General features: G+C 37.1%; 1 protein-coding gene across 3 annotated transcripts in view; it reads right to left on the bottom strand.

Moving 5' to 3' along the window:
- The window catches only part of PPP2R5C (protein phosphatase 2 regulatory subunit B'gamma), an 87,387-nt gene that overhangs the window by 17,338 nt on the left and 43,175 nt on the right, over positions 1 to 26,874 (bottom strand). For all 3 annotated transcript variants that reach the window (XM_074908674.1, XM_074908676.1, XM_074908675.1), the window contains 6 exons: positions 16,254 to 16,453; positions 7,699 to 7,809; positions 6,985 to 7,077; positions 6,758 to 6,888; positions 4,253 to 4,312; positions 1,300 to 1,408 (listed from right to left, as the gene is read on the bottom strand). In XM_074908674.1, coding sequence (XP_074764775.1) covers positions 1,300 to 1,408; positions 4,253 to 4,312; positions 6,758 to 6,888; positions 6,985 to 7,077; positions 7,699 to 7,809; positions 16,254 to 16,453 — 704 coding nt within the window. The remainder of the gene's footprint in view (positions 1 to 1,299; positions 1,409 to 4,252; positions 4,313 to 6,757; positions 6,889 to 6,984; positions 7,078 to 7,698; positions 7,810 to 16,253; positions 16,454 to 26,874) is intronic.

The following is a 26,874-nucleotide window of genomic DNA, read 5'->3' as shown; positions in this document are numbered from 1 at the left end:
CTGAATATCTGCCACTGTTTCAGTGAGAATTTTTGTGGTTTTACTCTGGTGTTTCACACATTAAGCTCATTTGAAGTGCTTTCTTATTTCTTTCAGTAGGACATGTAAGAAAGGCATCCCTAAGTCACTATCTTCTTTTTACTGATAGTAACGAGGAATGCAAATCACCTGAAGGTTTTGGAGAATTAGAATTAAGGGGAATAAACACAGACCAGTCCATCTTAGGTAGGTAGAAGAAAAGGTGACGATCACAGATATCTGTATTAGTTGAGATTATAATAAAGGTCTGATTGGCCACAATCCAACAGGTTATGTTCACAGCATTAGATAAAAAGAAAAAAAAAACTTTTTAAATGGGAACCACTCTAGCTTACTACTTCAAGAGGAACTGATGTGAGCCCCAGAAGGCAAGATCCAAAGCAAATGCTTATAAGCATCTCTAATTGCTAGAGAATTGTAATTACACAAATGGTGTTCTTAAAGATGCAAGTTGTCAGTAATTTTATTTGAAGAAATGGTACTTACAACTTAGAATACTTGAACTTACATAGAGAATGTTGAACTTTCAAATTAAAAGAGCAAAGCTGTGTAACAACCTCTCATAGATAAAATTCCAGCATATCACAATAATACTCTGTTTTCTCTAACACTCTCTGATTCCCCACTTCTCTAGGAATTCTGAATGGAACTAAACTCAGCACAGAAAAGATACAGCTGGTTTAAAAGCACAATACAACTCAGATACCCCATTTTTTTCTGTGTACTTCTAAAAAGATCTATTGAATTAACTAATGATGTCCTAGCAAATGCCCAATTCATTTCAAAACATCAACAGTTGTAAGAAACTGAATTCAGCTTAAATTCTCCATGTAGTTTAGAAAAAACTGTTTATAGATGACATTCATTAAAACCATACTTTTCTGCAATTTTTGTATGTCTAAACATTACAGACAAGAGCAAGATAAACAAAAAATTCTGTGGGTGGATAAATATCAAGAACTCTCACATTAACCAACTACTTCATGTATTTCATCTATAAACACTACAGTGCTTTAAAAAAGAGATTTATTTATACACATATATTTTTTAAATTTTTTTTGCCCTTCAGCGAGTGAAGCATTATGGGTACATGTATTAAATAATTTCCTGGTACATGTATTAAATAATTTCCCCAAGGCCAATTAACAGGGAAGTGTTGAAGCTTAGAACAGAATCCATGTCAGAATGACTAGCATCCCCCTGACCTCTCTAGGCAAACTTGCTTTAAAATTAGTATGAAAAGCGCCACACAAAACTTACCTGTGGATGGTAGACACTGAGTGATTTCACTTTGTGCAATGGTAACAAAACCTTCAATAGGAATATTTTGTGCTCTTCTTTTAAGGGTAAGGCAAATCCATTAATTATGCTGTCAGGGAAAGAAATTTAAGAATAAAAATCAGTAATTACACAAAATCTGCACTACTGTACAGGATATACCAAAATCCTTGTTTGGGGTTTTTTTGTGATCTGGACAACATGATACAATAGAAAAATTTACCAATTAAGCATGCACCAGCTCCCAGATCCAGCTCCCTAAAGATTACATACTAATAGCCAAATCAACCTCCGCCCATTTTTCGCCCAAGTCTTTCACAGGTCCCAAATTCTTCTGAGCAACATAACCATACCTACACTTCAGATTCCAACTTTCACTATGAACTATTCACTATCACCAAAGCTTTGAATACATATTTCTTCCAGCTTCTTCATGGAATTAAAGAATGAACCAGAGACTGGACGTAGATGAGATCAATCCAGGACAGCAGACAACTCAAAACGTGACTTCTACTAAAATATTCCTACTTCTGCAAGACTCTAGCATATAATCAAACAACATCTCAGCACATCCAAGTTACAGGTGAGTGCAGATGTGGCTCAATACTGGGTCAATGGCACTTTTACCTAAAAACACAGTACTAGAACAGTGTTTTGTGTTCACTCACTGTGCCAGCATTAACATCAGTTAAAACATCTGGAATCCTATTGCCCATTTACTATTATTTTATTCATTTTAATGCTCTTTGCTTCACTAACAAGGACAGAAGACACTCAGGTAGAAGGAATCTGCCAAACTTACCTTAGAAAAAACACACATTAAAAAATTCAAAGTTACACATACTTGAGATCTCAAAAATCACATGATGTCTCAGAATTAAAGCTTACTAAGTAACACTTGCTCACCCTTGCTGCACATGCTTAAAATAATTTTCACTAGTAATGACTGTACAACTGTTTTAAGGATATGAGGTTACTCCTACTGAAGTCTCTCAGTGCGTACTATCAAACCCACATTTCTACATTAACATTTCTACGGTGTTCTTGCCAACTTCCACATACTCAAGTACACATTAATTTCATTTAAAAAAAAAAGTTTCTCCAAAATGATTTGAGGGTAGTTAACCACAAAGAGGAGCAGAACTGTAGGGCAAGGTTAGCCTCCAGCGAGTGTGAAGAAATTATGCAATCCTGTCAAGACATGATTGTCAGAAAAAAAAATTACCACATTAGTAGTTCCTGCTGGAAGTGTTCATTTGTCCAGTATTATGTAGAACTTAGCAAAGGAAAAGAATGAAATCCAGTACTTCAGCATGAATTTAAATTCCTCTTTACTTCTGACTAGTCAAAACCCAGGAACCCAACTAAAAAAGTGTTACTCATAAGAAGCTGCACGTCAACAACATGCTGTGTTAAACTCCTTAATGGATTGGAAGAATAACCAGTACAGAACAGCTACAGCTCAGAAGCCTCATTTAGCTACTAGAAATTTTGATTTGGAAGCCCAAGGGAAAAAAAACCCAAACCAAACCAAACCAACCACACAACTTTTAAATCTGTAATACTTAAAGCTAACCTAACAAAACCAAGAATGAAAAACCTGTTGACTTAAGTTTTGAAGATTTAGCTCCATATTGTAGTATATAAGCATTACACATTCTTCAGTGTATCTTGGTGAGTATTACTTGATTATAGTATGTTGAAGTAATGATGGATATGTAAATTCCTTTAATCATTGAACATTTCACTGAAAAATTAAAGAACTGTTCTGGGCAGACATGTAGACCTAGACAATTCAAAAACATCTTTCCAATTTCAACAGCATTCTGGGCTGCATTAGGAACAGCCATGCCAGCAGGTTGAGGGAGGTGATCCTTCACTTCTGCTCAGCCTTGATGAGACACATCTAAAACGCTGGGTCTAGTTCTGTGCTCCCCAGAAGAAGAAGGATGTGGACATACTGGAGGCAGTCCAGTAAATTGCCATGAAGATAATGAAGGGACTGGAGGGAGTATCTGACATACAAAGAAAGGCTGAGAAAGCTGTTAAGCCTGGAGAAGACTCAGGGGAATCTTACCCGTGCGTACAAATACCTGAAGGGATGGTGTAAAGAAGACAAGAGTCAGACTCTTCTCTGTAGTGCCCAGTGAAAGGGCAAAAGGCAATGGGCACAAACGGAAAATGGGAAATTTCATTGAAAAGAAAAAACACTTTTTATTGTGAGCGTGGTCAAATGTGGGAACCCACTGCCCAGAGAGGTTGTGGGGTCTCCATCACTGCCCAGAGAGGTTGTGGGGTCTCCATCCTTGGAGGTATTCAAAGCCCAACCAGCAACCTGCTTTCATTGACCTGTTATTTTTATGTGCAAAGATATGGGAACACCATAAAGTAAACCTAACTAAGCATTTGAAGCGTATTAATGTATAAAAAACCCAAAAGCTTGCATATGGATTAATCAGTTGATAAAAAACACAATGTCTTGATGAGGCTACCAGATTTAAGTTGTAAAATTTTAGTTTCAAGGGCTTTCAGGTGCATCACTGAGGTTTGTAAAATAACAGAATTAACAAAAGAAGGTTTCTGAAGTTTCATAACCTGTGCTTCCTTTGTTTACCTGCCATGCATTTAGTGATGTTAGAAGAATTTCTGAATAAATTTCAACCCATTACACATTATTTGTAGGTGCTCTACAACTAATATAATTACAAGAATCCTAAGCTAGAAAATAAGACTTAAAAAATAACATTTAAAAAACTGTCACATCCCAAAATGCTGACACAATGTTCAAGTTTTTATTGTCTTTCTGCAATCTTGCACAAAACTTATCCTCTTTGTATGAAATTATTTTAATCTTGTCTCAAAACAATCTGCAATCCCCAACGATTTTCAGTCTAGTCTGAAGATCAAGTGAGTTTAATTAAAACGTAGAACTTACCTTCCCAGTATTTCCAGTAATTCTGCTATGCCATTGTGATGTTCTGTTTCATAAATAAACCTAAATAAATGAAAAGTTTAACTCAGTTACTGCTGAAGAGAGATACAAATCTAACACCAAGATCCCCATGAACATTACAGGTAGCTTTGACCTCCCAGGTTTTAGTCATTCAGTAAAAAGAAAACAGAAATACATAATGGAAAAGAAACTTTGTGGAAACATAAATCAATAGCACATCAAGCTTCACAATTGCTTACTCTTTTCTCACACATTGAACAAAGCAAAATGTACTTGAGTTTTTTCCAATACTCATATTCTATGCCATTTTAATAATGCAAAACTGAACACAGCAAATAACGCTTTAAATATTAAAATAACACAAGAGCATCTGGCATAATCAAATGCCATGACTCAACCTTCTATAGTGCACAAGGTGTTCAAACAGTTACTACTTATGGATCTAAAAAGCTCTTTAGCATTACAGACTTCCGTGCATATAAAAGAATCTGTAATAAACAGAGGAAGTCAAATTTTCCTGAATGTTCTTTTGACAGAGCACTGTAATTTACTAGACAATCACCTTTCCACCCTTATTCTCAATCGCCTGAGTGTAAATTTACTGAGAAACTTCTATGAACAACTTCAGGTATTTTGCAAATTGTCAGAGAAATTACGAGAAAATAAATCCATTCCTTAAAAAGAATTTTTATTTGAAATTTGTCATAGACTGACATATTAACAGCTACTTTTAATCCAGAATATTTGATGTGACTGTCTTTTCTCCTTAAAGACCCTCTCCATACAATTCAGGATAACGATTCCAAGCAAAACTAAAGACAATGATATGAAATGCTTTGGACTGAATTAACAGGAACATGAAGGTTTAATAATTTTTTTAAAAAAAACACAGTAGGAAAAAAAAAGATTAATGCACTATTGGAGCAGAATTCATGCAATTCTGGTCAGTGACTAAACCACAAATAAAACCCACACATTTCTTAGGTAAGCACACTAACAAACTAACAACTTGCAGGAAAAAGTGTAAGAAAAGAAAATATTTTGAAAAATTCTACACATACTTTAAGAGCTTATCATGCACAATCCACTAATTCAAGACAGAAGTTGAAAAAACTTTCCACCCTGGTGCTCATATCCAGGAACACTAGTTTAGCTCCTAAATATTATACAACTAAGTGAGGTTTTCTGTTTAATCCCTGCCCCCCCCCCCCCTCCCCCTTCATAGAGAGAGGTAGTATCTACAGTGTAAATTATATAATTTCCCATATACATTTTGGATTGAAAACATGTTTTTATACAAGCTATTACAAAGTTGATCTAATGACTAGAACATTCTTTAGTCTTTCAAAAGCCTTGCAGCAGAACTATCAGTGTTTGAAGACTTGGCTTCCATTACCCCTGAAAGTAAAGTGCAAGAAGAAGCAAATAAAAACACTGTTCAGAGGTGTATTATAATATGCTATGATGCCGTTGTATCATCTGGTTTAGATATTTTATAAAATTATACATTTTGGAACTAATTTAATAAAATCTATGTGTGGGGAAAAAAATTTCTATCTTTGTTCCAAAGATACACCTGTATTTTTTCCTTAGGCTCTTGACAAGTCCAGTCAAGATCAGTTATCTGCAAGACAGTGAAGGCTTACTAACTATTTTAAAGTAGCTCCTCTGTATCTCTTCTAAAGGCTTACTTGTTAGCATAGAAAGGGACGATAAGCTCCCTCTACAGCTGGTACTGCTGGGTGCCATTCATGAGACGGCACCAAGTATGTGGCAGCTTTTTGCTATTTTCTTAAAGGGGTAGCATGATACATTCATTTTGAGATGAAAGCAACAGTGGCAGAGAAAAAGGGAAGCATGATGGAAGGAGTGTAAAACCGATACACAATTACTTGTAGAAAAGAGAAGCGCACCAAAACTGTAAGACTAAAAAAAAGGCACCATAACCTTGCATTCACACTTGACATAATGGCAGCAAAAACACTTCTAAAGACCTTTGGTAATACAGTGGATTAATTTTTCATATTTACATTTTTACTACAGTTCATTCTATGGCAATTAAAAAATACTTCATGAGTTCTAAATGGTACATCTCAGTTTTGAGGAAAAAAAAGGCAGTAAATATGTTCCTTCAAGCAAATTCTAGATCTCTCTTGTGATTTGAGCCCAACTTCTGCATTATAAAGAACTACATTTTATTAAGGCACTACTGTAATACAAACACTACTATTCCATAAGAAAAAAAAAGTCTCATCAAAAGATACCAAACCACGCACTGAATTACATACTAACCCAAATTTCAGCTGCCAAATTTATGCTGTGTGCATGACTACTTAATTTAAATCTCCCAGACTGGTATTAATTACTGTTAGATGTAGCCATATTTGGTATAACTTACGAAGAATTAGAAAATTGCTCGCAGTGTTTTGGAGTATTTTTAGTTGTGTACCCAATCACATGCATCATAATCCAAAGATACTGACATACCTATAAAATATATTATTAATTTGTTTCCGGATGTAAGCTCTTAAGCCTAAGAATTTCCCATATATTCTGTGAAGAGTTGTTTTAAGAAAATCTCTTTCACGAGGATCTTCACTGTCAAAGAGCTCTAAAAGCTGCAAAAAAGGAAAAGAAAAGATGCACTTTACTTGAATATAATGCACTGTAAAATAATTTAGAGCTTGAAGTTAAAAATTCTTTTTTTACCTCACCTGTAATACAAACTTCTGATCAATATATTTCTTAGCTATATTAGGTTGAAAATCTGGAGATTCTAAAAACCTTAAGAAAAATTCATAAACAAGCTGAAAAAAACAACAAAAAAATAGTATTAGACTTTTAAACAAGGAACCATTTTATAAGCAGCATATTGCCAAAATTACTGATTAGTTGCTCAGAAGGGCACTATGTTTTTCTTTATATTTATTTATATACCACACAGAAAAAGCTTTGCTCTTGGTCTCCTGACAAAGTACAAGAACTTAAGGTTCTTTAAACTGCTTTAAAATTCTGCTGAACTCCATCACTAGATTCTACTCAAATGACATACAGTAATCTAATATTCATCATGCCCAGAAGCACGTGTTTTGAAAATTCTCTGTTGTCCTCTGCTTGTCACAGTACCTCTAAAAGTTAAGAGCTGTGCCAGAGTCAGATCAAAGCATTCATAGTGACAAAGCGAAGCTCATTTAAAAGCACAGCAGTTACATCTGTACTGCAAGAAAACGAGCCTTTAACCTGTAATGCACTAACTGAATTTAAAAAAATATATTATCAGTTTAAATTCAAGAAATATATTTTAAATATTGCAGAGAAATGTAATTGACTTGAGATAAACACATAAACTAAACAATTTTGTGTCAATAAACAATGACTTTAACTTCAAAATTCCGTTAGACTATGACATCCTAGTCTTCATTAAATACCTGTAGATGAGGCCACGCAGCTTCTAAGGTTGGTTCATCTTCCTCTGGATCAAATTCCGCTCCCGTTGGATTGGAAGATGGTGGTAATGTTCGAAACATATTAACTGCAAACTGAAATCACATGTGCCTTTAAGAACTCTGAAACAAGTAACTGATTAAAAAGAGACTTCAAAGATGGTTTTGACTGAGAATTCTTTAAGTGAAGTATTTAATTAACATTTGCAAAAATACAAGCTATATAATGCAGTAGTTCAAACAACGAGGTACACTGATTCTTCAAAAATTTCTAACTTGAATAACACTTTTCCACGCAGTACTCTTTAAAGCACAAACCTACTATTAGTACATTTTATTAGCATATTGCTCTGATCTCTTTACACACACACATATTATAAAAGCCCAAGTAAAAGTATATAAAATGTTTACAGAAACATATTTTAATATATACACTTTAGAGGGCCTTGCAACAATCTGCAAAAGTGGAAGTCAGAAGCAGAGATGCAAAACAAAGATTGCCCACATTGTTCTTCTCTAGAATATTACCGGTTTCATTTCACACCGTGGGTATACACACATGGAAACACTTCAAATTCCTTCCTTCCCCTCTTAGTGGTAATTCTTTTAAACCCTATCCATCTACCTGACAGCATGGGGGGCACTGAGCAGAGAGAAATGCAGATCCTAATCACAGACTCATCTAGGTTGGAAAGGACCCTGGAGATCATCTAGTCCGACCGTTCGCCTAGCACAGTTCCCACTTACAGCATATCCTTAAGCTCTAAATCGACCCTACTCTTGAACACCTCCAGGGATGGGGACTCCACCACCTCCCTGGGCAGCCCATTCCAACGCCTAACAACCCGTTCTGTAAAGAAATCCTTCCTAATATCTCATCTGAACTTTCCCTGGCGCAACTTGAGGCCATTCCCTCTTGTCCTGTCGCTTTCTACTTAGGCTAAAGAGGCTCATCCCCAGCTCTCTGCACCCTCCTTTCAGGTAGCTGTAGAGGGCGATGAGGTCTCCCCTCAGCCTCCTCTTCTCCAGACTAAACGCCCCCAGTTCCCTCAGCTGCACCTCATAGGACATGTGTTCCAGACCCTGCACCAGCTCCGTTGCCCTTCTCTGGACACGCTCGAGTAACTCTATGTCCTTTTTGTAGTGAGGGGCCCAAAACTGAACACAGGAATCGAGGTGCGGCCTCACCAGTGCCAGTACAGGGGTCAGATCCCTTCCCTGTCCCTGCTGGCCACGCTATTGCTGACACAAGCCAGGATGCCATTGGCCTTCTTGGCCACCTGGGCACACTGCTGGCTCCTGTTCAGCCGGCTGTCAATCAGCACCCCCAGGTCCCTCTCTGACTGGCAGCTCTCCAGCCACTCCTCCCCAAGCCTGTAGCGCTGCTGGGGGTTGTTGTGGCCCAAATCCTTTAATCTTTATCTGAATTGCCAAACCCCCCCAAACTGGTTAGCATCCTCATGGAAGTGGGGCATACTAGAAAGATGAATTGCTTTTTAAGTTGTTGATATATACACAGAATAAATTATTTTTGTGTTTCCTAGTGCTTGTCTAGATGCACATTCATACTATGTATGAACCCAAGTAGTACCCTTCAGAAACCCTGTTAATGTAAGGAGAGTTTCAAAGTCCCTAATAGAGACAAAAAACCCATTCCCTGTCATATGGACAGAAAACTTTTCTATGAGGTCTTGTTCTATGCAAAACCACCTCATCACTAAATGCATGTAGCTTATTTTTTTTTAAAAAATAGAAATATGTAATCAGAAACAATCAGATTTATATCGATTTATACAATGCATATAATCACAAATGCAAAGTAAAACACATTTGTTGGCTGAAAAAAAGTCTTATGTGATTTGGAGGATAAATTTAGCACACATTCTCAAAAGTAACCTTACCTAGAATGGTGCAAAGATTTAAAAGGTCTGCAGTATCCTAAATCCTCCACCTGTAATGACAGCCAGCAAAACCAGCTAGCTTCTTTGTGGGTAAGAAAGGAATGACTAATTAGTGATTCAAATGGTTCTTCTCACACCCTGAGGAGTTAAGGATTAAAAGTTTACTGAGCAAGTTGGAGGGAGCAGGTTTCTGTGAGTGCCAGTAAGAAAACCTGAGAAAGCCTTTATCTGTTATGCGAGACAGCTATGGCTGTCAGTACTGAAAAGAGACTAATTCCTCAACTCCACTTATAATCCAGAGTATTAGGTAGGGCAGACATTGGTAGGAGACAACCAAATTGCTGAGCAAGTAGAAAAACATAATCTATTTAGCCACGTTAAGTGGACCCAATATACACTTTCTTGTTCTATTTTGTTGCTTACTCATTGTGAAACTAATACTAAGCAGTCTAAACTTATTTTTGTACAGATTTAAAAAAAAAAAATTCAAATTAGTATATGGTCCCAAACCGCCTCCACTACTTCAAGATGATCCTTTGAGACAAATGCCTCAGTCTCTCAGCAGCATGAACACATTGCAGAAATGATGAGAAAACTGCCAAAACAAAAACACAGTGGTGTACTGTCCTAACCCTTTATATTATAAACTGAGTATATTAGGCTCCATAAAGAAATTACCTTCAAGTCTATTCCTTCTTACAACACTAAAGAAAATTCTGCTTTCAAATACACAGATCATTTTGTGCTTTATAAAAATACTAAGATATTTTAAATTAAATTTTGGTGAACATTTGCTCACAGTGAAAATGGTGCTTATGCTGAATAGAGAGCTACATCCTGCACGAAACTGATTTATCAAATCAGCTGCAGCTGGCTGCATGGAGCTTCAGCCCACGGCATACATATATTCCCTTCTAAATACGTACCACAAGTACTGGTTAAAGTAACCTACACATTGTTATTGATATTCTATTGCCGTAACAGATTGGAGATGTCTTTGTGAGTACTTAGGGGAAAATCAGAATACATTACCTGTCTGGCAAAGTAAGAGACAACAGGACAGAGAAGCTGATTTGCCAGTAAAAAGAAAATTCTTTACAAAAGGCTATATCACTAGGAGCAACAGAAACATTTACAAAGCTTTTTCAAGAAAACCAATACTTGGCTCAGCAAACATGCCAGTACAGGGCATCTGCAGGAGCAGCTAGGAAAAAAAGAAAGATTACTCCATTGGAACTTGCACTGAACTGGATGTCTTATTTAAGGCTGAGAAAGAACATTTTATTTCATCAGCTGAAAGGTTCCTGAGCTTTCAACAAGTGTATAATACAGGTCAATTTAAGGAAAAAAACCCTAAACCCTGAAAGTTTGAGTTTACCTACACATAGATATATAGAATGTAAGGTCTACTCCAATATAATTTTTTGTATCTATTCTTTAGGCCACAATTTCAGTCTTAATTATGTTCAAATTTCACTGCAGATAATAATCACTTTTTATTATTTTCTCAGGTTTTACTGAGGTTTGTTTTGGGTGGTTGGTTTGGGGTTTTTTTGTCCTTTTTTTCTTTTTTTAAATAGCATCAAAGCTTTCTTGCTGATCACTTGAAGATTACTCGAAAGTTCTGAGAGATTAAACTGTCTCAGTTTAAAGCTGTTACTTGCAGAGGAATGCATTCCACCCATCTTTGGTGGGATTCTGGGAAAAGCAACAGAATGCCATGTTTCCCTCTTCACATTCTGACTTCTTCTCATTAACACCTCCGTTCACAGTTTAAAATAATGCTGTGAATTACCTATTAACTGGCAGGGTTAAGGAGCATATGTATGTGCTGTCCTGCCATCTCACATCTGACAGATGGCAAAGCAGACAGTGGGAGGCAGTATCAAACTGCATCAGCTGAATCTCCAAGACTTACATCATATTCGCATGAAGGAAAAGTCATCCTGATGCTCTGTTTTTCTTCAGAATATTCCTTCATTTCAGCAATTGAGATGTAGGTCTGATACAGACTGAAACTGACGTATCAAAGTAATTACTGTTGCAAAGAATTAAAAGTAATGCTAAAATATCTTTACGATTCCCCTTCTAAAAGCATGGACATCAAGCAACTAACAACCTCCAACCTTTGTTTAAAAAACTGCAGTGGAAAATTTATGATAAACAATGGTCTTCCAAGAGAACAAACCCAGGAAGACTAGGCTTGAAATGTAGAACTTGTTAGGGTTGCTAAGCAAATGGCAGAATAATCAGCCTTTTCCAGATGAACAAGTCTCAGGCTACTGCTATAAAGAAGAAAAGCCAGCTCATGTAAGGATAGGTACATGTTAGATACAATGTTTTGTATTTTTTTATTTTTGAGATAAAAAAATGTCAAAGTTACAACCCAAAACCAGAAAAATTTGTTCCATGAGCAGTGAGACAAATGAAGCCTGATTGGATGTGTTTTGTATCCTTGACCAACAGAACACAAAACTGCTCAAATCAATGTGCAGCATCTCTCAGTGAAGGCACAGACCTGAAACTCTCTTTGTCTATTAAGCCATTGAAATTTAGGAAAATTTACAGTGAATTAATATCAGCGAGACCTTAACCTTTCTGTCAAATGGCTGATCTTTTTCCTAACTTCCCAGTCTTTTGACCAGACAAGACAAGCTGCAAAACCTAATTTCCTCTAAGGCCAATTTCCCACAGAAGCATTAAGTAAACATAGCATAACTTGAACACCCCCCCCACCCCACCCCCCAACAAAACCCCACAGGCCCCTACAAATTTATGAAACGTAAGTCTTTGTGAAAACTGGGCTAGTGTGCCAAAACTCTCTGTGCTGTCAGCACTGACAATACTTGACCCTAAAGGACATCACTTTGGAGGATGAGAGAAAAAAAAAAGAAAAGCCAACCACCTGCATTTTTACCGCTTCACAGATACGTTTGCTGCAATTGTAGTTATGCACTCTTATTTTTCTGGTGATCCATTCTGTGTAACACTAGAGAATATTTTCAAGCAAGTAAGCACCAGAGATATCATTACACATTTTCTCCTCCCTTCTGCTGAGCAGCCTCAGTGAGGCCTGACATGAACAGCTCTGAATGACAAGCTGTATAATCTGAAAGCCTGCGCTTTCTATATTCATGTGAATAAAGCCATCCTAATAGCTAAATAGCACCACAAGTAGTACACTTCTATTCACAGTAACTTCTCTTATTCTAGACCAATAATCGGAGTAAAAAACAAAACAAAAAACCACAGCTGCAAAACCCCCCAAACAAACAAAAAATATCAGCCTCTCATGGGTATAACTATGTAATTTACTTTTCATAATGCATGAAAAGTTGGAGTGAAAACTGCTTCAGTTGCTGAATAAAATTAGATCTGTTCCTATGTATTATCAATTTTAAAAAGTAGTATTAGCCTGTGTGCTTCACAAAAACGTTAATTTACCATCCACAAGAAATTTTTCTGGGGGCTACAGAAATAAGCTGTATATACATGCTTTCGATCTGTTTCTTTCTCAGAACACTACAACCTCGGACCTCCACATCTAGTACTGCCCTAGCTCTCCTCAATACCCTCTGGCTGGCTAGCTGGGGAAGTGAATATTCATATTGACATTCACTTTCATGATACCTCTTAAAACAGATACAATCCAGATATTGCCCATCCTTCCCCAAGGTGGAAAGCAGCATTAATTCGGGTCTGTATTCTGCATAGCTAGCAACTCTTTATGAAGTTTTACAAATGCAATATCCTAAGTGTCTCTGCTTCTGAAACTGGTGCACAAGAGAACATTCTCATAAAGCCCTGTTTTCTTCAAAAGCTGAGCTAAAAAAAGAAGTATAGATTCTTTTCTAAATAAGAATCTGTAACAGACACTTTTGATAAAAAAATAATTTATCATTTGCATTTACAAGATTTATTCAGACACCTGACTACCTGTCTTATAGTTTTGAGAAGAGGTAAATTCCTGCTCTGAGGCTAATCCATCCAACCTTACTATATTATACCTGAGAAATGGAACTTGCTAGACAAGCGTTTATAAATACATGTCCTTTCCCATCACATCTTTGCTTAGAAATGTAAAAAGAATTTGAAGGACAAGTCAGCTGGCAATTTGAGGAAGGAAGGGAAGAAATTCTTGTACCCACTCTGAAGAATAACATTAAATCCATTTTAGAAATTAATTTCTCTCACATCTTTTGAAAAGGAGACTTATGCTTAACATTAAATAACTGAACTAATGCACTAGGTGAATATGTAGCTTAAAGACTATAAATTAGGACACTTGAAGCAAAAAAGTGGTGTAAAGGTGGGGTGGATGGACATGACATGAGCACTACAATATAAAGAATAAAGAACCACCAGATGATAAGATAGATGCTTCTCTTGTCAGAAAGAAAGAAGATTTGAAGCTATTGAAAAGGAAACATACTATTAAACCGGTAACTTGTGAAATTCATTGCATTGTTTGGCCTAAATAATGTTAACAAAACTAAACAAAAATTAGACACACACATATATATGCATGTATATCTCTATATGCACATGCATAAATAACCTCCAAATCGTGAAGATGAACAGAACAGCACAGTGAAGTCCTCATTCCTATGCGAACTACCAACTCCACAAACTTTCAAACCAAGAATTGCTATCAAATCCAAGCATTTCTTGATCACTCTCATAGTTCTGCTGAAAACACTTCTGCTTATTAATATAATTCAGTGGCAGTAACAACACACAACTTATCACTGTCTCCTGAAAAAGTCTTAAAGTACACAAAAACATTAGATTTTTTTTCCCCCTTAAAATCCACACAACTAACTCAAATCTACTGCTAGAACTTAACAGAAGTACACCTCAATCTACACGTACATGCCTGAAAGAAAGAAGCTGATACTACTTCTGCAGGTGGAATACAGTTGTTTTGGAACAGATGACCAAAAGAAAACTATTTTCTAAAAGCAGCCTAAAAGAATTGCCATCTTGAGTTTAACCGCAAAATACTAGTCCAGGTGTCTTCACTGACAGTGTCTTGTCACAGTGCTGTGTAAGTCGCATGCAAGGAAATCCCTCACCCTTTAGAACCTTACACTTAAAAAGCATTTTAAATTCACTGAAAGAATTTTCAAACAGATGCTGTGTGCTCCCAGCAAAACACTGGTAATCAAGACAACAGCCAAACTCTACACCAAGATTTACTACTTATTGAAGTGTAGACTTTATTACCATTAATTGCACCTGAAACCAAAGAAAGTATATATTCTCCTCAGTCAAATAAGGCAAAAGTTACAGAACTACAGGCAGTTAAGATGTCTTACACAGAACACTAACGTCTGACACATATTCAAGAACTCATCATGAACTCCCGTTTACCTAAATGAAATTTCAGCAGGCTTATTCTCTTTCATAACTCCCTCTTCATCAGTGTCAAGTATTCCAAAACAAACAATCAATTAGCAAAAAACATATAAATAAGCTATCAAGACATGGGAAAAGCCATGATCCTGCATCTCCTCATTAACTATCCTCAATGCTTTTTTGTTCATGTTTGACATCTAGAGTTACACATAATACTCATGTACTCGAAAGTTCTCATGAAAATAACTTTTTTATCAGTAAACACAGTTGATTTAGATAACAAGTGATCTTCAGAATAAGCTACATCTTTCATGCTATAAATCCTTAAAATCTTTGAAGAAGCTTCAAAGTCTCTGATTTGTAGGACCACCTCAAACTCTTAGGTTCATATTTATGTTAAAGATGCACTGATTTCTTATCCCCCTGGAAATTCACCCCAAGCTATAAAGCCTTGGGAAAAAACATTGCGACACACACGGTCCAGAGTTTCTTGTAGGCTTAGTAGTCAGGAATTCACAAGATGTTTTCTGTTCTCAGTGTACTGCAGACAACAGCTACAGACCTCAACCCCACTGCTACTCCAGGCAACTGCTGGCTAGTCACCACAATGAACGATGAAACACTCTCCTGTAGTTTCATGGCCACCTCCTCCTCTGGGGAGGACTTAAGCACCACAGAGAAATAAACCAGGTCTACCTGGCTAGGATTTAGGTAGTGAGAAGGGAGAAATGACGCAGGTCTGAATGGTTCACATAGCTTGTTCCAGCAGACCACTCATTTGCCATCCTGTGTACTAAATAAACTCTGATTCTCATTGTTACCACTGAATACAGAATAAAATCAATTGCTGGTACTGAATGGGATTATGTAAAGTTAAGAGTCAAGGTTGCACAGGTGATCTTAATTATCTTAATTCAAATAGCTTTATTTTTTTCAAATCTACTTTTTTTTTTTAAAAAACCAACTAGATGTCTTTAACTTTCCTCTCTAGTTTTATAAACACCTATTCCAAAAAAAGATGTGTGGGGGAAAAAAAGCAACTTTTTTTTTTTTTTTTTAAATACAAGACTTCATTTTTACCAATTTAAACAATAATTTACTTCTGCTTCATGTGTCTAGATTCTATCTTACAAAGAAGAGGAATCAACGGGATTTAAAAGCACAGTTATATTATTTTGCAGATGTGCAAACATATTTTCTGAAGATTTCTTAAGACAAATTGAAACAGCTGAAGAATCAGTAGTGAATAAAAAAAAAAGTTCTCATTGTTAAATCACTTACCATATGTACTACTTCAGGGTAAATAGGTTCTGTAATCACATTGCGATTGTGTGTGATATATTCTACCATTTCACTTAAAGCTGCTCGTTTAACTTCCTTCCACTTTAGGTCACTTAGTGGATCAGAAACAAAGTCAAAAAGTACACAACATTGTCGTAACTTCTGGATAAAAAGCTTTTCTTGATCAGCAGGAGGAACATCTGAAAAGTGAAAATAATTGGTTATAAATTACATTGCAGTGGACTTTATTCTTCTCCCCATTTTTACTTCCTGAAACACAGGCATAGCAGTGTTTAAGACTACAAGCAAGCTTTCTGAATCTTCAAACGACTTTCAGGAATATAATGATCCAGAGTATGAACCCCAGTAAAACACACTGTACATGACAGCATTTAACAAAATTGCAACAGTGATGCACACTTGCCTTCACCAGAAATAGATACTACATGGAAAAAATACATCCTTTAAAAAAATGCCTCAAGGAATTCCCCAAACAGCTCAGTTCGTATAAAGAATATTTTGCCTAATTTGTAGAAATACTCTGGTTTTAATATTAGAGATAAATGGGTAGATCTTCAGATTCTGCATTAGATTTAACCCAGAGCCACTTTCTAAACCTGAGAGCTGCCATCTCAAAGAGTTAATTTTTATATCAAGTACCTCCTATGACATAACAGGCTGCAGTAACCACATCAAAGCACAGAACAACTATTCAATGGTTTTTTGTACTTCATTAACACAAGAAATATTTAAAGAAACCTGAGCAACACACTTAGGATTTTCAACTATTTGGTCAATTTGTAACACTATTTTCCAAGTTTGTTTCACATGTACATGAGTTAAGACTTGCATTACCAATCTATTTAAGCATTGTAAGAGGAGTCTGTCTGGTTAACTCTGGCCACCACTGCAAAATTAAATGACACTGGCCTTCTAGAAAAGGCCATACTTAATCACCAGGTTTAACATAAGATATGACAAAAATTAACAGTAAATTTTAAAACAAATTGAGTAAATACCTCGTTTGGTATTTACTCATTGTTTAATCATCACTCAGATGCAGCTGATAAGAAACTATCTTGATATCCCTCTTCTGTGATACCTATTAAAAATATTTCACAGGCTTCAGATATCCTGAGACCAGACTCCCTCATCTTCAATAACAAACAAGAATATTTGCGTTCGTTTGGTAACACACAATAATTCATTGTCTGTATCACTGTATTTGAGACAAAGGTCACCTTGCCTTATACAGTCCTCTGTGCAGTGGTATTTTTATTGTTTGACAAGGATACTTAGGTTATAAAAAAAGTTAAAGTTTTTACCTCCCAATTTTTACTTCCTGTGCTTTACACCTTAATCCTCCCTGCTTATCCTTTGTAATGAATTATTTAGCACTTGCATTAAAGCAAAATTAGTTTTCACAGTTCAAACTTGATACACAGAATCAGTAAGCCAGCACTACTTTTGCCATCAGTATTTTTCAAAACAAAGAACTGTCAAAAAATTAAAAATATACTCATATTGACATAAAACCATCAATTATTTTTTGCAACTACAGCGAGCCTAAATCACTGGGTCCAGATATAGATGTAGAAGTTTAAGTTTAGGTTACAGTTAAGAAAGAACTAACACTAGACAGCTCTTTAGAAACATGTGTATGTCGACAAATTAGAATACCTCCTATTGCTAACATTTCAACAGTTACCGAAGTTATGCCTTTTAAATTCTAGTGAGCTTTAGCCTCAAGGCAAGACAATTCTGCATGTGCTTTATTTTTCACTTAAGTAATCCCATGAGGAGTTAAGATGACTAATGCATGTGAAATTACAGATCATTATACACAGCAAAAACTTTCAGGAAAGGAACCTTAAACTTTCAGTATTTCGGAAATAGTAAGGTAACTGGCCAGAGGTAAAGAAAGTAGTACCGTATTTTGACAACAGCAAAAATTCACGTCCAACAGTTAAAATAGCCACATGACTACAGCACTAAGCTTAAAACAACAAATGTGAACATACCACAGAAAATCTGCATAAATTAACACTGTAACACATTATTTTTCTGCATAATTACTTTTTTATTGTTAAGGTATGAACTGCTAAGACATTAATAGCATGTTAAAAAACAAAGCAAGACTAGACTGCCTTTGTAAATGATTCTGAAGTTTACTCTCTTCTTCCAGTTGATGACTTTTCTTTTTCCTTAGAGGATCATAAAATGTTAAAACTTTCCTTGAACACAAACATCAAAAGCTACCTTCAAACAAAGTATTTCAAGTGGTACTACTGAACCACACAGCCTAACACATACATGTACAATCTAATAAACTGAATGTCTGACATATCTACAGTCCAGTTGATGAAATACAATGAGTTGCTCTCCTTTAAGTACCTGACAACTTCTAAAGGTAACAAAAGCTGGAGTAGCTCCTCCCTCCCCAAGAGAAGTTGTTTTCAAAAGTATTTTTGTTATAATAAACCTGGAGGACCTATTTGGTTTAGAACAGCTAGCATTTTTTTCAGTTATGTATACTGAATTGCTCTGAAGATTAATTCCTGAAAAAAACTGTAAAGCAATAGCCCTGAAGAACATAGAGAATAAAAATGTACATGAAAGAAACCATAACGAGTTACAGACTTCAGTGTCATCAAGACACCTGGTATAGCAAAGACTTCAAGAATGAGAAAGAAGGTGCTAAATGACAGAGGTCCCTAAATAGAACAACTTTCTGACAAATAAACCAAAATTCCTGTCCAATGTTTTGAACAAACTGAAGATACAGAATTTTTGTGGCTTAAAGTATCTGAATACACACACTTTTGTCTATTTGAATTAAAAACTATAGCAATGAATAACTTCTGGGAAAAAAGAGTATTTAATCAATTAGTTTGCATCCTGGAAGCCAGTTGAATTTATGACCTCAATGTAGAAAGTCTCGGATGTACAAAGTGGTTGGAGTGGTTGCCTTTCCCCAATTAACTGTGAAATGGAAAGTGGTTCAACCTGAAGCGTAACAACACAATTTGACTTGGGGATACTGTGTTATGAATATATACTCCACAAAATCTGAAGCCTCAACAGAAACTATATTCATACAAGTAATGGACACACAATTACAGTGATTTACAGTACACTAACCTGAAAGGAGAGAAAACATTAAAGCAGTAATTACTACTAATCTCAGAAGTTAAAGACTGAAAACTAAAAGGGTCAAGAAACACCCTCAACAAGGCAAGCAACCTCTCACCATTTATTCTGAAATGCCTTAACTATTTTAAGTAGCTCAGTCATCCTTGTTATTCTAGCACAGAGAGGTGTTTTCTATACAGACTGAGAATCTCATGTGTTTTATTTGGGGTTTTCTTCCCCCTTAAAAGCATTCATAAAGCATTCATTCAAGTGTCCAGACCTCAAATCTCTTGTGGTACTTGTCTGGAGTGCTTGCCATCAAACCAAGATCATCTCGACTTTTAAGGTTTGAAATGATGATTTCAGCATGACAGAAAATTGAAGGTGGCTAAGAAGCTGACTTGAGTAGACCATAATTCTTGTGCCGAGAATGTATGCACACCTGCAGAGCAACTCTGAGACACCCAAGAAGTCATTTACCCTCAGCCACGTGCCAGGAACTATCTGGTTACATTCCATCAGTTGACTGCACCTCACTTCTACATCACTTTCCACTTCAATTAAGCGGTAACTCCTGACTTCTAATTGCTGAAGTTAACCCATACATTTGAAGAGAGTGTCATTACGTAAAAGTTTCTATAATTGTGCAACTCCAGTGCTCCATTCCCCAACATCATGAGAAGACCATGGTTAATCAGAAGCTACTCCCTACAATTATTCCAAAACTGACATTTGAAGCTATTAATTGAGCATTTAAAAAAAAAAAACAAACAACCAACACCCCTCTAAAACCAAGTCCAAACAAAAAACCCCATAAACACCCCCCCCTCCATTTGTTAGCCACTATTTACATCATGTTCACAGAATCTGTTTCTAAATAGTAGCACTAGTATAATCTTAAAACTCTTAATTCAATCCAAACGCTTATCCCTATCAGTAATCATACTTTAAATAAATGAGAAATATTTCTGGTCTTCTACTAGAACAGGAGCATAGTTTTCCAGAATCACAAAGAATTTGAGTCTTATATTTGGATTGAATGCCCAGCAATTCCTGACACAGATTTACACAAATATGTAATGGCATATTTTATGCCTAAATCCATATTATTTTTTCTACTGTCCTTTTTGTAAGAGAAAAATACACTAGAAGAAGTATCAAAGAAGGGAGGTACTATCATAGCAATGTAAGCCTATGGGCCTGAGGGATCAGCTTTTTTATACTTTTCAGGTTGTTCAGAGTTTCTTTCCTTCTAAACCCAGAGTAACTGTTAGATTTGTTACACAAACAACCTAATGTGAGAAGCGCTCAGTTGCCAGTTACCAACGGCTCGGACAGGGTGCGGGGCGGAGCACACTCTTTATTACCTTCTTGCAAGACCGGGCGCCCCCCCAGGTGGACGCACCTAACAGCCATCGTGCAATGGTTCATATCCCCTTCTCCCGACAGCGAGCTCCCTCCCCTGCTTCCTCACCGGCTGAGTACTACAGGGTGTACAGACTTCCCGAACCGCCTACCGATACGCCCCTTCAGGTATGTGTTCACACTTCGCATGTCCATGGAAACGAACCTTGGCTTTCCCCAGGGCGGAGAAGTTAATATGCAAGAGCTCATCACGCCAAGATACTAAGACAGAAAAAGTTCAAAATTCAGGTTCCCAAGTCTTTCGGTATCTGTGTCCATCTAAAACCATTTCCAAGTACTGGTCATCACAGTTGACAAAAGGACTACCAGTCTTCTAGCCCTAGGCCAGGGATTTCAATGGTTGTGAACTGTTCTCGTTAATCGCTCCTGCCATTCCCATCAGGCTGAATATGCGAAAACAACATTCCTTCCCTTATGCTACCAAGGTGCAAGCTTGTGCTGGGTTTGTGGTGTGGGTTTTTGGTAGTGGGAGAAGGGGCTACAGTGGAGACCCCTGTAAGAAGCTTCTCAAAAGCTCCCCTGGCACCAAGTCGGACCCACCTCTGGCCAAGGCTGAGCCAGTTAGCCATGGTGGTTGCACATCTGTGATAGCGTGTTTAATAAGAGGAACCTGAGAGGGGGTTGGGACTTTAAGGATGTGTTACAAGAACACTCTGTGAACACTGAGGTCAACGTAAGGAAGGAATGAAGGAAGGAGGAAGAAGAGAAGGAGGTGTAGCGGAGCAGAGAGCCCCCCTGTATCCCGTGGTGAGACAGCAGGGCCGCCCCTGCCACCCACGGAGGTCACCAGAGGAGCAGAGATCCGCCTGTGGGGGACCCCACACCGGAGCAGAAGGCTGTGCCCGATGGGGGGCGAGTCTCTACGGGAAGGGGCCCCCGCTGTCGTAGTTCACCGCTGGGAGGACTGCGGCACGCAGGGTGACCCACGCCGGAGTATCTCCAGAGAAATGCATCCCGGGGGGAGGGCTCACGGCAGAGTGGCTGTGGAGGACTGTCTCCTGTGAGAGGGGAGCTATGTGGAGCAGGGGGAAGAATGCAGAAGTGTGCTTTCCCCCCACCTCGGAGGAAGAAACAGCAGACTGACCAAAACCTCCCTATTCCCTGCTCCCGCACCGCTGAGGAAAGGAACAAAACTGAGGCCAGGAAGGAGGGAGGGGTAGGGGTAAATTAAGATATGGTAATGATTCTCAGTGTCCCATTCAGTGTGTTGCTTGTTGTTACCGATTTGAATTAAAGTGATGATCTTTTTCTTCCCCTAACGAACCTGTCTTTTGTGGCTAAGCCACCCTCTCCCTGCCCTTATCTCAATTCCTGAGCCTTTTGTCCTTCACAGGCTGTGAGGAAGGGACTGCTGCGTGCTTGTGCAGTTGCCCTCTAGGCTCAAACCACAACAAAGCTCTAACCCTTCTGGATGAAGAGTACTGACAGAGAAGTAGCTATTCAATTTTAAATCTTCAACACCATCTTAGACTGTGGCCTTGTCACATAAACTTGCTGGCAAGTACAGAATATGTTTCTTTCCACTGTATAACTGATACCAGGTGTGCTTTTATTATCAGACTGTATCAGTTGAAAGGCAGCACTTTCAGTCCATATCTCATTTTGAAACAGCCAGGTAAAGACCAGGTACTCAGCTATCGACTGCCTTGGCAGAAAATTCGAACAGTTGATTTTGTATGAAAACAATTTCTTGGAAGCTTCAGATAGGTCTTCAGCAGTTCTTACTGCGAGTTAAAGGTAAATGAGCTCACTGCAAACAAACTGTTCACACTAGTAACTGTCCTCCCTCCGTCCTTGCTTGCTTCTCAGCCAGGATGTGGCATCATTATGCATGCAGGAGCTACCAAGAGACTACAACACTCTGAGAAACCACCTTCCCCCCCCCCCCCCCCTTAAGGTACAGTGTTGCTACAGAACTGAAACATTCTATCAAGTTTTTTCCTGTCTTCATATTAAAACAAATGTTGCCTGGTTTAAGAAAATTAGAAATAGAAAAAGTAACAATAAACCAGAAATCACTTAAGTTCAGTTCTTACATGCCTGAAAATACATTCAGTATTGTATGATACGTGAACATTTTTGCATTGTAGGACTACAAAGAACTTACTGTTCTCTGGATAACATTTTTCATGTTCCTTCAAATCTAAAAATCAGATTTTTAGTTTGGTATTGTAATTGTGTCATCACTGGACACTGATGATTTATCCATCCCCTATCTTTTTCACAGAAGCCAATTTTTCTATGACAGTGGTGTAACTTAATAGTTGCTGAATAGAGGACAAAAGGCAAGGTAGGTTAAGTAGGTGACCCAGAGATGGCACACAAAACAGCTGTTCTCTAGTACAGATTTGAACTGAAATAAACCTAGAAGTTTAAAGGTTTTAGGTCATGTCCTGACAGGAAGAATAGTTGATACAATTTCTACCACAAAACAAATTTGTGGTCAGTAAAACTCATTATGTTACATCATTTTGAAAGCAGAAAACAGGAGACATGGTTGATAATTTGCAATAAATACACACAGAAGATAAAATTCATCTCAGTTGTGTGAGCACTTTCTTGCTCATATATATATAAAGGCTCAGCAGAGGTACCAGTTTTGCTTGGCTGACAGCTCGCCATTTCAGCAGAAGAAAAATAGCTACTAGTCAGGCTATGTACACACACATCAGTAAAAAAATATTCTCTCATTTTAAATGGGCAGCTAGATTTTTTTTCATAGAGGAACAGACACAGGCATTTAAGTCAAAGAAGGCACAGACCACCACACAGAGAAGCAGCATGTGCAAAACAAAGTCATAGAAAAAAAAGACTAAAACCCACATGCTAAAAGTAACTGCTTCTTTAAGACACGGGTGTAGAGCAAAAGCCAGAGCATGTAAGCCAATTCCTGCTTGCAAGTAGAGGTTACGTCTTATGAAATGCATCTGCAAACCTACTGAAGGGCTAGGGTTTTTAATGATATGGAAAAACAACATCTAACTGTCAACTAGGATGCTGCTCAGAACATACCAATATTGGTAATATGGTCCCTTCTGCTGGTCAAAAGCACATATTAGTGTATTTCAAATTTGATGTCCATTAGAAAAGCAAGCCGCATTAAAGATTTAGTGAAGTCTTGTAATTTGCGCTATGTACAGTTTTCCTTCAACAAGGGGAAGTCTCTTGCAATGTTCTGATAGTAACATGGCAGCATTTTTTCACAGAATAAGAAGAGTTCAAATAATAAGAAAAATGGAAATTGTCAGACATGAAGACTGCAAAGCATGGGTAAAAGGACATAATCTGTTGAAACATGGATTTACCAGAATTAGCACTTTTTCCAGAACTAGTGATCAAGTCCATAAAAAAAGAACATAAGACAATCACAGAAAACTAGAAAGATTTCAAAAGCCTGTTTAATGTTTATAAAATTCAGGTTTGTTTTGAAACAGTTAAATTACTATCTTAATCCACAGCAAGAAATACTTTTCTGTGTTAGAGAACTTAATTTTTATTGCATTTCTATTATTTGACAAACTCATTACAGTTTTCACTGATTTTATTGAAATCATGGTGACAATAATTAACACTACTTAGAGATGACACTCTCCCAGTTAAGAGTATTCTGTCCTAATTCATGATGTTGCAAATAAGGGGGTGGCAGAGGGAAGTAGTCTTCCAATTCATGCTTGGAAAAGTTTAATTAAAGCTATTACTTCTAGCAGCACTTAAAAATAAACTTGAGGAATATAAGAAAGTACTATAATTATATACAATATGCAATACATTTTATAGTATAACTAGCAACCCTGGGAGTGGGAGTTTGGCTGCAGATAGCTCAAGGCAGGCAAGATATTGTATGCATACATTGGACTAGAAAATACATAAAACATACTGCTGCTTTTGTTTTCTTTGGAACATCATTGATCCTGTAGAAGCATTTCTTTGGCAAAAGAAATGTTTAAAACAAGAAAAATGACCACAGAAACCAAAGCCACAGAAACACTCATGGAAAAACAGAGTGCTTGTATTAGACTCAAGAGAACATGATATATAAACATTTTGAGAGTCACAGAAGAGGAGCAAACTTCCCATCTTTATCTCACTATCAAAGATAAAAGGATGCACATGTAAGCAATGTAAAGTGTCATAGAAGAAGGCAGGCTCATTCCAAAGAAACTGAGCTGTAAATTTAAGCTCCTTCGAAATTACCATGTATTATAACTGTAAACACTCCTATAGAGTAGTTCAACAGTTTTGAAGTGTTTTTTTGAAACAACACATTTTCTGTCAGAAACAGGACACTGAAGATTAGATGGACTTTCAGTCAGACCTACAACAACAAAGCTCATGATTCCCAAACAACTCCTGATCAATAATTAAAAATATTTTACAGGTACTCAGAGCTTCCCTAAGGTTTACAAGAAAATGTTTACTATTCCAACCAGCTACTATAATAGTAAAATTGTTTTGTTCGAGGCCAGTTAGAAGGCAAGCTGAGAACGGTAGGGGGATGGCACAAGGGAATTTCCCAATCTCAAGCAGTACTTGGGCAGCACACTGAAATTTCCAAAGCATGACCCTTGCCTGCATCAGCTGCCTTTACGCAGCACGGTGACACTCAGTAGCAGTCTGGGCATTCAGAAGAGGGTGGGGGGGAAGAGAACCAACTGTAATTATGCACTATGTCCACTCCTTCGCTTTCAAGGAACTGAGCTGCTGCCAGAAATACCTTTTGGCTTTTCTTCCAATAACACATATTTGTAGCTGGAAATAAAAGATGCTTTTCATTTCCCTGCATTTGGAGAAACTGCACTATTCCTAACTGCTGCTGTTTCACATTTGGTAATGCACCTGATAAAGACTGGCACCCAAAATATGAGAACTACTTGCCTGTATGTTGATAGGAAATTTGAGAACAATACTTAAAATCATACATATGTGGGACATTTTCTACCTAGGATTCAAAAGCAAGCTGCACTTCACTTTATTTTCAAGTATTTAAAATTTTTGGACATTCAGGTACTCCAGTGTTTTTATTTTAAAAAAGTTTTATTTCCAGAGAACAACTCCTGGTTAGTAGTGAATATTCAAGCCTTATTTTTTCAATAAAAGCAATAGCAGTGCTATTGCTTCCATGCTGATCTGCAGTCTGGATCTAGCCACAACTCCATTTAAGATTTAAAAAAAATTATTTCACCTATGACAGCTTCTGTACGAAACTATTCTCAATCATGATACAAAAGCAGAAAGGGGGGAGGCAGGTGCAAGATGTTGGAATTAATTAAGTAGAAAGGTACACAACATTTAAAATGTTTTTTTCTCTACATAAGAAAACTCTTGGCTAAATTTTCATCCAGATGAACAGCTTTTCATTGGATTCTGAGACTTTTAAAGCAATATATTCTTCCATTTATGGGAAAAAAAGAAGGGCTGTTAGAATCAAATAAACCATTATGAGACTAATTAAATATCAACAGAAAAAAAAAAGCTGCCACCCAAAGGCCCCACATTTTAAGAGAGCCTGAAAGGAATGAGAACCACGTGTTTTCTCAGTCCTGGAGTGAAGCTCAAAACAGGTGCTTCGCAACACTAATCTCCCCTGAAAGCTGTAGTCGTTGGAGAATCCAGTGCTGAAGGCTATTGCTGGTGGCAGCTATCTCCTAACAATAAAATTACACTGTGGTTTTGAGGATAGAGAAACTAAGTTAATGACATTTAACTGTCAAAGATTTAAGATGGGAGATTTTAAGGACTAACTGGTAATGAAGTGAGAAAAAAGCCTACTGTCTTTTTATACTATTTGGCATAATTTTTACATACTCTGAGGCACCAAAGTTATTTCCAATAATGTATTTTCCAGGTGATATCATAAGTCTCATGATTATAAAAGTAGATCAACAGTGAATAATCTGTGCCCCTAATTATATAATGATTTTTCAAAAGTGGACCAACAACACCCTTCACCTAAGCTCCTGCTACACAAAGAATTTTATCAGAAGTCAACTATTTTCTTAGAAGCCATATGAAATTTTAAACAACCTTTAGAATATATTTGTAATAATACTTAAGAGAAATAAGG

This window comes from Athene noctua, chromosome 6, assembly GCF_965140245.1.
Source record: "Athene noctua chromosome 6, bAthNoc1.hap1.1, whole genome shotgun sequence".
NCBI lineage: Eukaryota > Metazoa > Chordata > Aves > Strigiformes > Strigidae > Athene > Athene noctua.
This window is presented reverse-complemented; position numbering and strand designations above follow the sequence as displayed.